At 48.1% G+C, this 17,942-nt stretch overlaps 1 protein-coding gene across 1 annotated transcript in view; it reads right to left on the bottom strand.

The window, feature by feature from the left end:
* Positions 1-17,942, bottom strand: part of KCNN3 (potassium calcium-activated channel subfamily N member 3) — a 177,831-nt gene that overhangs the window by 22,759 nt on the left and 137,130 nt on the right. The window contains exon 4 of the mRNA XM_068540915.1: positions 5,940-6,081. Within this exon, the coding sequence (XP_068397016.1) occupies positions 5,940-6,081 (142 nt within the window). The remainder of the gene's footprint in view (positions 1-5,939; positions 6,082-17,942) is intronic.

The raw sequence follows: 17,942 nt of genomic DNA on the forward strand, positions 1-17,942 counted from the left end.
CCCTTGCCTGGTTCTTGGAAGAGAGCACATGCCCCTCGGTGACCATCACCCTATTCCTGCACATGGGGCCCTGCACCATCCTAACCTCCACTCGTGGAAAGAGACAATAAGCTCAGAAAAGTCAGCAGTCTGATCCTCTAGATGTCAAACAGTAATTACAGTTGCCACAGAGCTCAGTTTAGCAATTGAGGTCCTAGGATTGAAGGAATCCATCAATAACATTTGGGGCTCACCCAGTCTAACAGAATGCATAGGAAACCTTAAAGACTGTTTTCAAAGGTACTATAATCCGTACCAGAGTTGGGCGGAATGCATATGGTAGATCAATCCCCTACTCTCTCCTTCATAATCTCTTTCCTTTGCCAGAGGTTGGCAAAGGTTGGTCGGTGCAAGGTTTTGGCACAGGTGAAGTTGGCAACGCTTTCGCCCAGCTTCTTACAAGGGTTCCCATGAAAACAATCTCATGTTTCTTGGTACACTTGGTCAGCCACCCATTTCTAGCACAACAAACTGAAAAGAAAGGAGCCTGTGTGAACTTTCCTTTTCTGACCTCATTTTCCTTTCTTGTTCAGGGACGGCCCTGTTTTCCTGGCATCTGTGACTTGCAGGAGACTCTGTGCCCAGTTTTCAAAGGATATGTAATGGGCAGTTGGACAGCCTGGGCTGTAGGTGTCATCAATTGAGCCAGGCCTCTAAAAGCAAAAAATAGCTTAAAAAGAAGCTGTTCTAGAGGCAAGATGTGTGCTCCATTTCCCCTCAAGCAGACCGAGTATATAATCCCTCTCTTTTGTATGGAGCTACAAAAGAACTTTGGGCTGAACGCCCAAAAAGAGGGATATATCACTGTGTTAAAAATGGAACATCAGATGGAGAGGGTTCTTCCCAGGCTCCAGGCTTCCTCATTTCCCTGGGTCCAGGGAAACTCTGCTTAAATCACTCCTGAAAGCTGGGGGCAGAATTAGCCTGAAGGAGTCTCCCTGCTCACCACGCCACTTTGGAAGTTTCATTAAAACAATCAACCATCCACAATCTCGAAGTTCCAGGGTCTAGATGGATTGCTCCATGGTTCTTGCTATGGCTCACAACCTAGGCTGCTGAATGCAGAAGGGTTCTAATGAGAAGCTTGAGTGTTCTAACTAAGGAACCATCTATCTTATATGATTAAGATTCATTTCTGCATGGAGGCAGGAGGCTGGGCTAGATGACATTTCCCAGTTTCTTTCAACTTAAAGATGTCAAGGCTCTCCTATGGATATTTCTCTGAAGGATGCTTGGTTCTTAACCCCTAATTCTAACTTGAATAGATAGCAGTGGATACTTTCAACTTTTCTTTTAGAAAATCCATCATCTGGCTGAATTAGGGAAGTAGCCAATAATGAAGCCTAATCTGGTCATTCCCATTAAGAGGCAACCTTGTAAATATGGGGTCAGACGTCAGCAACCTTCAGAAAGTGGTGTTCAGGGTGCTGAAATACAAACTGATCCTCTCCAGTGTGTGTGTGTGTGTGTGTGTGTGTGTGTGTGTGTGTGAGAGAGAGAGAGAGAAGCGGGGGGAGGGGAGGGGAGGGGAGGGAAGGGAAGGGAAGGGAAGGGAAGGGGAGAGGGGAGATGCAGAGAGACATAGAGCTGGAGCAGAGACTGAGACAGGGAACAAGTTGTGCTGCCTCCTCAACAGGTGGGACAGACAGGGGAAGTGGAAAGGAAGAAGCAGACAATAGGAAAAAAGGATGGGCTGATGGGAATTGAGTGGAAGGCAGGAAGAACAAGAAGCCTAAGACCTGAGTCAGAAGTTAATGGTCAAATTTGGCTCTTTAGAGGAAATAAAGGAAGTATTACGGGATTCCCCCTCCCTCCTGCTGTATTCACCTTTCAAGTGGTAAAATGATCACCTATGTTCCTTTTGGGTCTTTTTACTTAGATGAGTTTATCAGCCTGACAGGGCCCTGTTAGCAGTTTGGGAATGCTTGTGTGATACGGCAGGGATGCGGGTTGGTTTTAAGAGACAGATTGCCAAGGGCTTGGCTGATTTGGGTGTGTGAGAGCTCCTGCTGTCCTAGCTGTCCCCGTGTGGAATCTCAGAAATGGTTGGTGGGCAGCGGGGCCATGTGAGGAGAGATCGGAGTGGGACAGAAGAGGGTAAGCAGCTGCTGGGATGACTTCCATGGGGTCAGGTTGTGGAGCAAATCCATGACTCAGACTTTTGCCTTCAGAGGTGCCAAGTCCTGAATCCTTGTTGACACCAACTGAATTCCCTGGGTCTTGTCTGTCCAACACTATTTCCACGGGAGGGCTGTGGGAGGGGAGAGGGTTCACCTCTAATGAGGTCGTCCTTGCCAAGGTACATGGTGAGCAGAAGCACAGGAGTGAACAGAGAAAGGAGGGGCTGGCCTGGGGTCAACATGCCTAACTCATCCATAGATCTGGACCCAAACCAGAGACCCAGTCTCCTCCACTCTGGTCCTCCTACTTCTTGTGTCCAAGAAACATTTTCCAGCTGGAAAACCTTAGAGTCTCAAAAAACAAGTATCCCAAGGGGAAAAGTATGAGGTGTACTTAACTAAAGAAGCATAAGATAAAATAAAATAAAACATAAATGAAAGTGACAAATGGAGGAGGGAAGCCTGGAGGATTTACAGTTGGATTCTGTTTCTGCAACAGATACCATGTAACAACTAAAATAACATCAATTGGTTTGAAACCAAGGTGTTTCAGGGAGAAGCTCGTCTTCTAAAACTGACATTAAGCAGATGTCTTACTGAGCCCTCTTTTTCCCTCCTCCCCAAATGACTCAATTTGTGCTACCTTTTACTTCATCATCCCTTTCCTCTTGCAGTTCAAAGAAGCCTCTCTCATGAAGCCTCGGGGAAAAGCTCAGTGACCCCCACAGATATCCTGGAAGCTTTTGTCTATTTGTCCCTAACTCATGAAGGGTCCACAGAGTGAGTCCAGCCTTAGAAACTGGCAGTATTGAAATGGGATTCCTACCCAGGAGTCTTGAGGGCCCCAAAAGTCTTCCAGATGCCTGCAGAACCAAAAAAGCCTTCAAAGGCCCATTCTGGATACTAAATATTGCCAGCTTTCTCTCTACCTTGTAACTGTCATCATAAAATTCTTCATGGAAAGATGATGCACTTTGAGATACCTGCTTTTGTGGGTGAAATCTCTCAAACACACCAGGTCTGTGCCAACAATGTCAAGTTGTTCAGACAATTATATACCCTGCTTAATGGTTGATAATTACACCGTAACTGGGATTGCCAAGAGAAAACAATGATTAAGACTATTTACAGCCCGCACACACAAATTCTTCCTTTCCCTTCCCGAGCAGGCCTTGCCTTGGCCTGCATGGTGTCCATGGTAACCAAACAGGAAGCCCTACCTTTAGTAAAGGCACTTGCAATAACAATCAGGAGATGTACAAAGTGTCGGGAGGCTGGGAGAGGGGAGGAAGGGATTCTCAGCCATACGAAACCCTGGAAAGGAGTGACTCAGCTGGAAAAGTCACATTTGTTAGTAAAAATGCCACCAGGGTTCCTCACTGTCAGACCCCAGAGGGAGGCAGCTGATCTTAATTTGGGTAAACACACTGACAGTGAGAGGAGGGACGCTCCCTGTCCCTGTTACAGATAGGTATATATTTACGCAGCAGGGTTTGTGCAAAAGGAGAAGATAAAAGGCATGTGCTGTATTTTTAATATGGGGGGTGGGTATCGGTTCCTCCTCACTTGTTTGTTCTTTCCACTTTGATCACACCTCTCTCCACAAGGAACAAACACTCCTTTCCAAGGAGCTGCTACAGCCCCAGGAGCAAAAGCGGGAGCTGAAGACCACACCCCAGGAGAAGGCAGGGAGGGGCCCAGGGGTCCTGCCCACCCACCCCCCAGCTGTGCCAGAGCAGAAGCCCGGAGATGCAGGAGTGAGGGAACCAGGGAAATGGTGGCTATGGGGCCGCTTCTTGGATGGGGCACAGCTCCGTGCTGAGAGGGCGAATGGCTGGTATTTAAAAATAACAGAGGCTCCCAGCAGGGCCATCCACCTATTGGCAGCCCGGCTCTGTGCGGGCCTGGCTGAGAGCCGGTGCTGAGGCACAAAGCTTGAACCCCAGGAGCGGCTCTGAGACAGGAAAGCTTTGGCCTTCGGGCAGTATTTCATTCCTTTCTGGAAGGAAGAATCATTCCTTGGTTTCCTGGTGACAGCTGGAGCTGTGCCAGATAGACTCCTAATAACCGATGGGAGGTATTTGTTCTGAGGCCTTACACTTACCCGTGATTTATCCCAACCCCGGGGCTAAGCCTTTTCTCATTAACTGCTGCCCAGGACCTGCTAATATGCACCAGCTCTGGATTTCAGTCGAAACAGGAGAGGATGGTGTCCAGTCGTGACGTGGCAGCGCTGGACCCCTCCTGCTCACCAGCCCCACGGCCCCAGGCCTCTGACCCTATGGCCTCTGCTGCTCTGAGCTGCTTTCTCACCAAGATCAGTCCCAGGAGGCCACCAGGCTGGCGAGGGCTTAACCCCCTTCCCACTGCAGAAAGGAGTCACTTCCCTTTCAGAAGGAGGGTCTCTGGTGTCCTCCTGGAGAAGTGGGGGTGATGACTGAAATCTGAGGGAGTCCTGGAAGGATTTTGATGATGGGGGTGCGGAGAGGGCTCCCTGGGGAGGGCTGTCGTAACCAACCGCGGAGCCCTAGGACCAAGTCACAGGCCTCCTGTCCGCCCTCAGCCCCACGACACCCAGGCTTAGCTGCCTGCTCCTTCTCTGACCCTCAGCTTCCTCTTCTGAAAAGAGGACCCTGTGTGTTTACTCTACTCTGGGGTTCTGCGAAGGAGGTCAAAGACCAGGGCTGCCTGTCCTGGCCAGAAAGCGCAGCAAGGCAAGGAGCCCTCATCCCCGGCCAGTGAAGGAGTAGCGGCGGCAGGGACGCCGAGGACGCGCCAGCACTGAAGGCGGCGCAGCTCCTTGTTGCTGACGGAGTGCGTTAACATAAAGCATTGCAGTTTATCCCCCTCGCCAGCCAGGGAGGAGGGCAGAGCAGGCCTCCCATCCGCACTTGGTACTCGAGAATGCTGAGGTCCAACAGGCTAAGTGCCCTGCCTGGAGTCCACAGTGAGGTCATGGGGTCAGAGGCCTGCGGCTGTGGGGCTGGTGAGCAGGAGGGGTCCAGCGCTGCAGCGAGCACCGGGGACTCAGACTCTGGTCTGACTCCCTACCCGCATCTCTCCCAAACTCCGTACTGTGTGGTCATGTGATGGGCACGAGTGTGTGTAGGGGTGGGGGATGGCAGGGTGATGGGCGGGAGGAATATACACCTTGAAAGGAGGCAGCACAGCTGCTGGACACCTGGGGAGAGATGGGGATGCAGTCACACGCTAGCCAGGTGCCAACACTGGGAGGGAACTGGCACTCAGAACCTGGCACCTCAACATTTGGATGCAGAGGCCAAGAGTTGGCCCAGGTTCATGTCATCAAACCAAGACCGAACCAGTGGCCAACCCAGTCTAGGACATGGGTCTCTCATGGCCGGCTCAGTGAGTTCTAGCTATACTCTTATCAGATGTGGTACCAAGGTCTGTGGGGCCCAGGCGACAGGAAAGAGGACAATGAACTGCAAGCCCTGATGCTCACCGGGGCTGGTGGATGGGAGCAGAGGGTAAGACCCACGGCCAGCTACACTCGGCCCATTTCTGGGGGGCTATGAAGAGGCCATTAACTGTCAGGAACTGGGACATAGTCCTATCTTAGACAAGGAAATGAAACAGTGAGAAGCCACGCAGATTTCACATCTGCCTTTCTACGTGCAGGAACACACACGCTGGCCTGTTAACTAGCAGCTGGCCCCATGCCCGGATGAGGAGGGCCCCCTGCACCCACCATAAAGGCGCTGCTCCTAGCAGCATTCGGTGGGTGGGGAAGGGTAACTGGCCGAGGCAGGTACTCACCATGATGCCCGTGAGAAGACAGACACCTTTCCCACAGTATGTGTGGGGCACCATATCCCCATAACCAATGGAAAGGAATGTGATAGAGATGAGCCACATGGCACCCAGAAAGTTACTAGTTACGTCCTGCTGGTCATGGTACCTGCCGGGGGGGAAGACAGGAGTTAGTTAGTGGAACTGCCATTCCCGGGAGTAAAGGCTCTGGGCAAACCTGGACAAAGAAGGAAATGTGACATTTTGCTGAGATGGAGACAGCAGCGATGGTGGCACACGGATCTCTTCAGGAGACTGAAGCTGCCACAACTCTGCCCACCCAGGTCCTGCCTACAGTTCTCCGTCCATCCCCCAACCCCCCCACCACGAGCTTGGTCCCAGCGGTAAAATGTTTTGTCATGATTTGCACCATATCATAGACGTCCTTTCGGTAAAATACCTTTGGATGAAATCATGCAGTAACAAAATTTAGATTTTCCCTTCCAAGCTGACAGTCTAAATGTATGTGGATATGATTAATCTGAAATCACAAGCTCTGAATAAGGAAAATGTCAAAAAAAATCACCAAACGCATTTAGCAATTTCCCCTAAGAAGGCTGATGGAGCCCAAAGACTGGCACCTCCCAGGTGTCTGGAGGGAGGCTGTGGTAGCCGGGGCGCTCTTGGAGCTGTTTCCAGGGGAGGCCCTGGAGTCTCCACGGAGCCACGGCCTCCTCTTCTGAGCTGGATGGAGGCTCGTGGCTGTCCTGTCCTGGGAGGAACCAGCTGGAAATGCATCACCACCATTCCCTCTGCCGGATACCCATTCCACCCCATCCTTTTCCTCCCTCCCTTCATCCCCAAACACCAAGGCCCGCTGTGGGCCAGGCTCTGTGCTAGGCACTGAGATAGAAAGATGAACAGGATACAGCCCCTGCCTTAGGGTTCTCAGCCCAGGGCAAGGGTCCATCAAGGATGCAGACATTTCTGAAAGCGTCAGTAAGTGAGTGGACGAGGCACCTGGAGGACAGGAGGGAAAGGGCAATGACCTCGACTCAAATGTAGGAGGGTTAGTCAGAGGCTTGAGTTTTCCAGGCCGGCCGGGGGTAAGGTGTTCCAGGCAGGGGGAATGCCCTTATGAAAAGCCAGGGCCCAACTTGAGTGCAGCAGGTGGGCCTGGCTGCACCTGGGGTGGCAGGGCAGATGAAGGTGGGTCCTTTCTCAAAATGTTCTCTAACAGGATGAGCCTGAATGACAGGGACATCACTCCTTGATAAATTCTTCCCATCAGCCTCTTGGAGGCCACTGGATGGGAAAGGTGAGACGGGGCCAGGGAGACCAAACCATCCTGGTTGGATAGAGCAGAAAGCCATTTAGGAACCTTAATCTACAGAATTGAGTTACCAGCAAGGCTTACATGACGTGCTTAGGATGGGGTCTGGTACAAGGAGGCCCCCAGAAAGTATTAGCTGCTACCGTCAGTGCTCTCCCTGTGCCCCACACCCCCACCAACAGGGTCTGGCGCCCAGTGGGCAATTGACAAATTTTGCTTTTCTTACCCTTACCCCCCGCCCCAGGTCAGGTGTGCTGGAAAGGCTGCAGATACGGGTGCATCTGGAGATGAGCGTAAAAGGAGGCAGAAGTCTGTTAGTCAGAAAGGAGATGGAGGGCACGTGAGTGGGGAACACCAAGGACACTCTATGACGGATACCGTTTATTGACTCACACTGTATTAGCGGGAGCCACACAATACAAACTATCCTGTGGCTAGCTAGCACTTTGTGTACAAACACTCACATTCTCACAACATCCTGTAAAGTGTTTTTACAGGTAAGCAACTGGAAGCACAGAGGCATTGAGTGACTTGCCTGAAAACACACAGGAAGTAACCAAAGCAAAGCCCATGCCCTTTTCGCTATTCCCTCAGCATCAGGGAGATGGAAGCGACTGCTGTGTGCCTTGGGGAATGATGAGGAAGTTTTAGCAACAGGATGGCACCTGGGCTCCAGCAGCAAGTGATGAGGTAGCTATGGAGACCAAGGGTCTGATTTTGGAAGGCCTTGAATTCCAGGATAAGAGGTTTGGATCTGGTCTTAAAGGCCTTGGAAATGATTCTTGGCTCTTGAGCAGATGAATGACAAGATGACATGGCCCACTGGGAAGAGTGGTCTGTAGGTGGTAAGTAGACTGATTAAAAAGATGCAGCACAGGGGTGGGGTAGCCAGGTGGGAAGCAAATGCGCAAAGCCAGGAGGGAGGTGCAGGCAGCAACCTTCATGGCCCACCTGAGCCTGGCCCGAGCAGATCCCAGCAAGCACATCGTTGGTGGGCCGTCCAGCCCCAACTTGAATCCTCTACCAGTAACTAGAGGAGGGTGGCTTTAGCCTTTCATAGCTGTCTGCACAAGGGCATGCATGCCCAGAACTCTAGGGGTGACATCTGAAAAGCAGACATCCCTCCCCAAGGCTCTGCTGGTTAAGTTGTCTTACCTGCCCTCCCCTACCTGCTTTGCTTGCTCCCCAGCGATACTCTGTTGCTACCCAGATGGCACCCTGGCTGCCTACCCCTTCCAGTTGTCCTCATGTCCCCGGGGCTGCACTGTGTCTGCTCATCTGGCCACACTGGAGTAGCATAGGCTGTTGGTGCCCAGGTCTGATCCCCGAGAGGGAGCGTGCCCTGCCCTGCCCCGGGACACCTGCCCCATCCCAGGTCTGATCCCCGAGAGGGAGCGTGCCCTGCCCTGCCCTGGGACACCTGCCCCATCCCAGGTCTGATCCCCGAGAGGGAGCGTGCCCTGCCCTGCCCTGCCCCGGGACACCTGCCCCATCCCAGGTCTGATCCCCGAGAGGGAGTGTGCCCTGCCCTGCCCCGGGACACCTGCCCCATCCCAGGTCTGATCCCCGAGAGGGAGTGTGCCCTGCCCTGCCCCGGGACACCTGCCCCATCCCAGGTCTGACATGGCCTTAGATGGGCAGCCACCCTCCCCATCCTGCTCCCGACAGCCCTGGGTCTCTGCAAGGCCCTTGGGCTGATGTGGTCCCCTCCACTCACAGCCTGCTGCTCTTTGGCCAGGAAGAATGGTGGTGACCCTGGCTCTAAGGGCCTGTGCTGAGGTTAGTGGTGGGGATTCCTTCCCTGGAGGGATGGACTTTGGAGTCTGTGAAGCAGCGAGACTCAGTGACAGGTTGAGTGTGGGGACACAGAAGGGGCAAGACTTAAAGATGGCTCCATGCCACAAGCCAGCAACACGCAAACACATGTGCAGAGTACAGCCGGGCTCGTCATCTCCCGGAAGGGGTCTTGGGTCAGGTCTGATGACAGTGAGGTTGAGGCAGTGGGTAGAGAGGAGGCGAGCCTGTGGTCTCGGGCTCAGTTTCCCTGGCTTCGAGCCCCAGCTCCACCTTAAGTAGCTCCACGGCTGTGGGCAAATGACTTAACCTCTCTGTGACCCAGTTTCTTTATCTGCAGATGGGAGGAGTAAGGAAAATAATTCACCAGCCATATTAGCACAGTGCTCGGCCCAGAGTAAGTGCACACTAAGTGTCAGCAATTACCATTATTGCTGAGATTGGTATATGTTATCAGTCTGAGAAACAATCTGTAGAAAAATACAGTGGTAGGGATTTACAAGTGCAGTGGGTAGAGGGTCCCAGCAGGGAGGGAAGAAGATGGAGGGAGGGATGAAGATGGAGGGAGGGATGATGATGGAGGGAGGGATGAAGATGGAGGGAGGGATGAAGATGGAGGGAGGGACGATGATGGAGGGGGGAATGAAGATGAAGTGGGGGGATGAAGATGAAGGAGGATGAAGATAAAGATGTCTTGGCATTTAGGCTGGAAAACTATCTGATGAAGGGATGAAAGGAATCTACTGTAAGTTCTTGGACAAAGAAGGGACACGAGACACTTGGTATCTGAGAATGATTCTTCTAGCAGCTACATGTAAGACTGATTAAAGAAGACAGGCCCCAGACAGCGAGAACCTCTAGAAAGTTTGCAGGTACCCGAGGAGAAGCAATGGAGAGACTTGAATGCTGAACTATGGGGTTTGGACTTAATTTGCAGCCTGTCTTCTGTGGACTTATTGGCTTTACTGTGCACATGGGTCTCTAAAGTCCTCCTTTCTTTGCTTAAACTAGAGTTCCTGAGCTGCTCGGCTGCCCTCAGAACCATGGCCCATCCTATTCATATGTGGGTGGATTCCGAGGTAAAGAGATCAGAACTCAAAGTGGAATTAAATAAAAGCAACCAGTAATGTGTCTCTCTTTTTAAAGTTGAGGTTTGATTTACTGCTTTATTTTTCTCTAAATTCTCTTTATGGTCTTGTGGGTTTCTTTTTCATTCAGCATTTAAAATCCCTTGGTGCTACCTACGTGTGCTGAGGAGAGGAGAAGCAGATCTTGAGGATGTTATTCATTCATCGTTTGTCAGACTTTGATGATCTCCCCTCTGACAGGGGCTATTGAAGATCTGGAGATGAATCGGACATGCACCCTGCTCTCCCATGGCTTGGAGCATTGTCATGGAGATAAGACACACATGCAACTCACCAAGCAGGAAGTGATGAGTGAGAGAGCAGGGCTGGTGATTCAGGACTGTGGGAGTGGAGAGGAGGGAAAAATTGTTTCCAAATCTATTCACAATTTTAGAGTGGTTTACACTTGTCACAAACTCACATACTAATCTCATGATATTTTTTGCAATAGAGAATTTTTTGGAGAAAAGAGTCCCATGTTTTTCCTTAAAGGCTAAGGAGGAAAAGGTGTAGGTATTTTTTTAGGGTTATTATAGTTATTAATTCATCATTAGCGTGTGTGGACTATGGTTTTTTTCACTTTTTAATATTATGAAATAAATGATAGATATGGAAGATTGTATGATTGGGTAAAGATGGTAGATGAAACACACATGTTACTTTTGCTCTCTCTTCACATCCCTCTACAACTAACAGTTTTAGTTCCCTGCTTTTAAAAATAAGCAGACAACCAGGAATCCCCAGACATCTGAGGACATTCTCAAACATTAAAGACACAGACCAAATCAGTCAATTAAACAAACAAAGAAAAAAGACTCTGGATCAAATACTGACCATTAACAGAGAAGAACTCTTGAAACAAATCCTGTAATTAACATCTTAAGAGAGATAAAATAAGATATTGGACCCATGAGACAAGAATGACATGCTATACCAAAAAAGTCCTCCCACAGGGCTGGAAAATAAATTGAGGAAGTTTCCCAAAAGACAGTGAAAGAGATGAAAATAGGAGAAAATTAGTGAATCAATCTACCAATTCAAATACCGAGAGTCTCAGAAAGAGAGAACTGGAAAAAAAGAAGGAGGAGGAGAAAAAAGGAAAAGAAGGAAAGAAGTAATCATTAAAGACAGCATTAAAAAACTTCCCAGAGGGGCTTCCCTGGTGGCGCAGTGGTTGAGAGTCTGCCTGCCAATGCAGGGGACACGGGTTCGAGCCCTGGTCTGGGAGGATCCCACATGCCGCGGAGCAACTAGGCCCGTGAGCCACAACTACTGAGCCTGCGCGTCTGGAGCCTGTGCTCCGCAACAAGAGAGGCCGCGATAGTGAGAGGCCCGCGCACCGCGATGAAGAGTGGCCCCCACTTGCCGCAACTGGAGAAAGCCCTCGCACAGAAACGAAGACCCAACACAGCCATAAATAAATAAAAATAAATAAATAAAAATTAAAAAAAAAAAAAAAAAAAAAAACTTCCCAGAGCGGAAGGACACACGTTTCTAGATTAAGGGCCCACTGTTCCCAGCACAGTGGTTGGAAATAGAGTCACAGCAAGGCACATTATTGTGAAATTTTAGAACACCAGGGGGAAAAGAGAAGACTCTATGGAGCTTCCAGGGAGACAGAGAGAGAGGTCAAACACAAGAATCAGAAGTCAGAGTGACTCTGGACTTTTTCACAGCAACACTGGAAGCTAGAAGGCCATGGAATAAAGACTTCAAAATTCTGAAGGCAAATTATCTCCAATCCAGAATTCCAAACCAGCCAAGGCTCTCAAAGATTTGCCTCCTTTGCACCCTTTCTCATGAAGCTACAGGAGGGTGTGCGTCACCAGAACAAAGGAGTAAACCCAGAAGGAGGAAGCCCTGAGATGGAGGAAACTGGGGATCCACAGAGGAGAGAGGCCCGGGGTGATGGCACCAGGAGGTCCTTGGGTGACGGCCACGCACCAGGCGTGGAGGGCAACCCGTCCAGACTGGAGCAGGTCAGACAGCTCTGGAAGGTATTTCTCCAAGAAGATGAAATTGATAGAAAACCTACAGTGCCTAGACATCCTGAGAAGAAATTTAGACAACTGTCAGAGTCTAGAATTGAGTTAGTGATAAATACACAGCAAACTAAGCAAATGAACAAACATGGTAATTAACCAGGAGAAACAAAAAGTTATGCAGGGAAGGAAAAGCTATCATCCTTTACTACAAGGCTCAGCTCTGAATAGAGTCAAATTAGTGTTGGCTGAGTAATGTAAACACCGATTACTGGTCTAACCAAAAACGTGATATAATGATGAAAGGAGGATGGGGGGAGAGGAAGAGTTGTAGGGGAGGAAAAGGAACTAAATCCTCATCTTCCACCGTGGGAAGGGGATAGATGATGCCGAAACCAAAGCACCGAAAAGCAGCAATACAAGTGTGTTATGAGGAGACATGGAGGAAAAGGTTAAAATTAATTAGCGAAAGAAGGTAAAAGTGCTACCCCTGGGGAGGCATACATGGGAAAAACTGGTGGAGGACAGCAAATACCACAGAACAATTGACTCTAAGTGTATGCAGGTATAACTTCCATAATATCAAACACAAAACTAAACCTAAGAGAAAAAACCCACAAATATATATAACATAAAATTAAGTTGCAAAGCATAAAAGTAAGCATTCCTGAACTCACTGTCCTGTTGAAAATACTTGTGCATTTTCTCCATTCTTAGCCTCCCATGTCCCCCCAGATATCATCAACATCTTGAATTTCATGTTTGTGTTCTTGTTTTTCTTCACAGTGCTTCTCTTTTTAAAAATTTTTTAATTTTTTAATTTAATTGAAGTATAGTTGATTTACAATGTTGTGTTAGTTTCAGGTGTACAGCAAAGTGATTCAGTTATATATATATATATATATATATATTTTTTTTTTTTTTTCAGATTCTTTTCCCTTACAGGTTATCACAAAATATTGAATAGACTTCCCTGCGCTATATAGTAGGTCCTTGCTGGTTATCTATTTTATATATAGAAGTGTGTATATGTTAATCTCAAACTCCTCACAGCGCTTCTACCTAGCTATGTATACCTACCTAAACAATATATAATTTAGTTTTGTCTACTTCTGAATTTTATAAAAATGAAATCGTACCATAAGCGTGTGATAGGCAGCCTCTAAAATGACCCCCGGTATTCTCCCTCCTCCTGGGGTATTCACACACTTTTGTAATCCCCTCCTTTTAAGTGTGGGCTGGACCTAGTAACTTGTTTCTAAGGAATAGAATATGGCAGAATATGGCTATCACTTCTAAGGTTGGGTTACAGGAAGACTGTGGCTTCTGTCTGGGAGAACTCTACCTTGTTCTCTTTTGAATTGCTCTCCCTTGGGAGAAGCCACCCAAGTGGTGAGTGAACTTGGGAGCAGAAACCCCTTAAGTCAAGCCTTAAGGTGAGACCACAGGCCTGAACTACAATCTCATGAGACCTCTTGAGCCAGAGGTACCCATTTAAGCTGTCCCTGAATTCCTGATGCATAGCAACTGTGAGATAGCAGATGTTTGTTGTTTTAAGCTGCTAAATTACAGGGCAATTTGCGATGGTCCAGCCACCGCAGGGGGTCTCCCAGGTCCCCACGGAGAGGGGTAAGGGACTGAATAGCACCGTGAGTATGGGGTCAGAAGGACCAAGACAACTGATGGTTGCAAGGCACTTTATTTAGAATTTACTGAATCTTATATAGACAGAAGAGGAACTCCTTATTAGACAATAATCCCATGGAATTGCTTATCGTCTCACTTCAGTCACCACCACGGACGTCAACAAGTTTACAACAACTATCCTTGAACATTATCTTCCCTTAACCAGGCTCACACACAGCCCCCAGCCATAAGGAATAACCAGGACTCTCAGTTCCCTGAGGTCTCCTGGCTTGAGATAGCTTTGCTAATCTCTTTTACATTCCTCAGGCCTGGGACAAAGAGTGCATTCCAAGTCAAGGGTAAGGGCTTTGCTTTTTGTGAGAGACATACTGTCTCCTCCAGGACTTACCTCTGGCTAAGACTGCATGCTTCCCACAGCAATAGGTAACTAATACAATGAACTCTTCTCTGAATTGCTTTTTTCCACTCAACATATATGTTGATATATGTGACTATAGTGTATTCTCATTCCTGCACTGTGCTTCATCTTATGAATATACCATTATTTATTCATTCACCTCTTGATGGACATTTGCGTTGTTTCTAGGTTTTTCCTCTAATGAGCAATACTGCTACAAACATTCTTAATCATAGTTCCTGGCTGTGTTAGAGTCTTAGGACACATACCTAAGAGTGGATTTACTGGTTTGTAAGGCATGTACATATTTAACTTTCTTTGAAAATGTCAAGTTATTTTCCAAAATGGCAGTACCATTAGGTTTCTACCAGCAGTGAATACGTGTTCCTGTTGCTCTATGTCTTTATCAACACATGATCATCTGACTTTAATTTTTGCCAAACCAGTGGGCACACTGGTATCTCATCATGCTTTTACTTTACATTTTCCTGATAAAAGCTGTGTATCCTTTTATGTTTATTGGTCATTCGTGTTTCCTCTTCTGCGAGGTACCATTCATGACTTTTGCTCATTTTTCTATTGGTTTGTTTTTGTCTTTTATTCTAATTCATTATAAGAGCTCTTTATATAATTCTAGATAAGAACTTTGTCAGTTTATGTATTGCAAATATCTTCTCCCAGTTTGTGCCAGGTCTTTTTATTTGCTTTATAGTATTTTTGATGAACAGAAGTTTTAAATTTTACTATAGCTGAATTTGTCATCCTTTTCATTTATAATTAGCAACTTGTATAATTTTTTAAAGAAATCCTTTCCTATCTGCGGTTATAAGACTTTCTTTTAAATGTTTCTAAATGTGGCCTTTCACATTTAAGTCTTCAATTCACCTGGAATTGATTTTGTGTATGGTGTGAGGTAGGGATACAACTTCATCTTTTTTCATATGGATAACCAATTATCCCAGGTCCACTTAACGAGTGGTTCATCCTTTCTCCCACTGAGAATGCTACCTCTGTCACATAGATTAAATGTGAAAGTGAAGCTATTTCTGGGTTCTCTATTCTGTTCCATTGGCCTATTTGTCCAACCCTGGAGTTACATTATACTCCTCTTCGTAACCTTTTCGGGGTACCTTCTCAGAGCCTAATGCATGAAAGGTGCTCAGTAAATATTTGTGGAATGAATATGGCCTACTTGTTGCTTTTCCTGTCCCTTTGTGAAAGCGATGCTTGCTTTAGTAATTCAGTGACTCATGTTAAGGTGACTTCAGCTGTTCTCTTTGGCAGATAAACTTTTGTCAAACTGGCTGCCAAATTCCTTGGGCTTGGAGTCGGTTCTCACTATTCATAAGAACTCAGCTTCTTGACAGTAGCTGCGACCTAGCTCTTTTCATATGGATCTTAGTGATTTAATGGCTCTAGACATTTGTCCTGGGTCTGGTTTGTTTGTTGGGAATTTTCAGGAATCAAGCCAACTGGATTCTTTGTCTTCACCTTCCAGTCATTCCCCAGCTTCACACAGTCAGATCCCAGCCCCCACTGAGCTGTGGAACCCGTGCTTGCTCAGTTCTCCAGTGAAGAACCCAACATGTTCCTGACTTGACCCCTTGGTGGCCTTGGATCCCATTGGTGCCTCCCTCCTCAGAACAGTCCTCTTGGCATCTTCAGTGGCTTGCTCTCCTGCCTTCCTCCTGCCCTGACCATCCTTCTTGGCTTCTTCTTCTGGCCTCCTCTTCAATGTTGCTGTGCTCCAAGCTTGCTTCACACCTTTCTTGCTTCTCTCGTGCCTGCCACTGTCCTTACTGATCCCTTGTAAATGACCCTTCAAGAAGCAGCTCAAAGCCCACCCTGACCCACCCAGCCAATGTGGGTTCTCTGTCTCTAACCCCACACCACTCAGCTTCTGCACTCTCCATTTGATGCCTACACACTGTCTTTGGTAGGAGACCACCGGTGTGGACCATGGTTAGGTGTCATGGTGGACTATCTATGTTTGAATCTGGGTTTTGCTCCTTAGTATCTACATGACCTTGTCCTCAGTCTTCCTATCTGTAAAAGGGGATAATACTTGTACCAGCTCACACAGAGTTACCTTTAGGGTTAAATGAGCTAATATTTCTAAACCATTAGAACAGTGCCTGGCACATAGACACACTAAAAAATGTTGGCTATTGTTGTGCTGTTACAATCTAGTGTGTATAAGCCTGGCCTTGTCATAGCAGAAAAGATGCAGGATCTGGAGCTGAAGGACTGCCTTTCATGCCCTAATGGCTTTGTGACCTTGAACAAATTACTGTCTCAGGATCTGTTTCCTCTTTACCATCAGGGTGTAATAATGTCTGCCCTGACCATCTCACAAGACTGTGGTGAGGAGCGAATGTGGAAGGGCTTTGTCCACCTGGAACGTATGATGCACATAGAGGCATGTGACTGCCTCTTGAAGAGCTTCCCACCTGGGGCTTCGTCCTAGTGACAAGGAGAGCCACATGGGACATGGAGGGGGAACAGGCAGCAGATACTGCCAGGTAGGGAAACAGTCATTCATTCCTCCCAGGTTCTCCTTTCACTCATCCTTTGTTCCACTGCTGTGGGTTGACCACAGCCCTTCTGTATGGTGATTTGCAGTGTGAAGCCCTTATCGCTATCATATCCTATCTGCTTCATCTTCAAAATATGCCCTGAATCTGCCCAGTCCCCACCACCTTTGCTGCTACCACCTGGTCCAGGCCTTGCCCTCTCACCTGGACCACGCAGTAGTCACCTAACTGATCTCCCTGCTTCTGCCTATATGACCCCCACCCACCATCCACTAACAGCAGCCAGAGTGGTCCTTGCAAAACAGTAAGACAGACCATGTCATCTCTCTGCTCCAAAATTCCTGCATCCCTCAGAACAAGAGCCAAAGTCCTCATGGGCCTAAAGAACCCTCCCCCAAAGCCCTGGGGCCTCTCTGACCCCATATCCCATGAGCTGCCCCCTCATCCACTCTGCTCCTGCCATCTGGTTTCTGTACAGCTCCTTGTGCAGCCCAGCTTTACTCCGTCTCAGAGTTTGGGTCCCTGCCATGCCTTGTACCCGGAAGGCTCTCACCTCAATTAATTGCAGGCCTTTGCTCAAACATCAGTTCTCAGGAAAGCGTTCCCTGTCCCCTATTATGACACACGACTGCCCACACCCACCATGCCCCACTTTCCTCTTCTGGGTCACTTTTCTCCATGTGTGTATCACCACTTGACATAATACATAGTTGGCTTATTTTTGTGTTTATTGACTGTCAATCCCCATTAGAATACAAGCTTCATGAAGGAAAGGACTTTTTCTACTTTGTCTACCGTGCTAGAAATACTTGTTGAATGTATGAATGAATGATCCCATTTTGTCTTTATCACAAGCCAGCAGGACAAGGTCAGCGGGACAGGGGCTGTTATCCCAATTTTATAATAAAACAGTGAGAAGCTCAAGAGACTAACTAACTGGTCTCCCTAACTTCTCAGAGCAAATGAGTGAAAAAACTGGGCCAGAAACCCATCTTTTTTCTGATTCTAGAAATGGCTGCAGTGAGCGGGACCTAGAATGGGGCGTGGTGGCAGCATCTGTGGGCCTGGGCAGACGCCAGCCTGTCCTGGCAACGCGGAGCTCCTGCTTGCTCCCTGCCAGTAGGACAATGGCCAGGGGACTGCGTGTGACTGGCGAGTGAGTACCAGCTGGGATCAGGGGGCCTGAGAAGCTTTTCTTAAGGGAAGACATTTTCAT

Source organism: Eschrichtius robustus, chromosome 3, assembly GCF_028021215.1.
Source record: "Eschrichtius robustus isolate mEscRob2 chromosome 3, mEscRob2.pri, whole genome shotgun sequence".
In the NCBI taxonomy this organism is placed as follows: Eukaryota; Metazoa; Chordata; class Mammalia; order Artiodactyla; family Eschrichtiidae; genus Eschrichtius; species Eschrichtius robustus.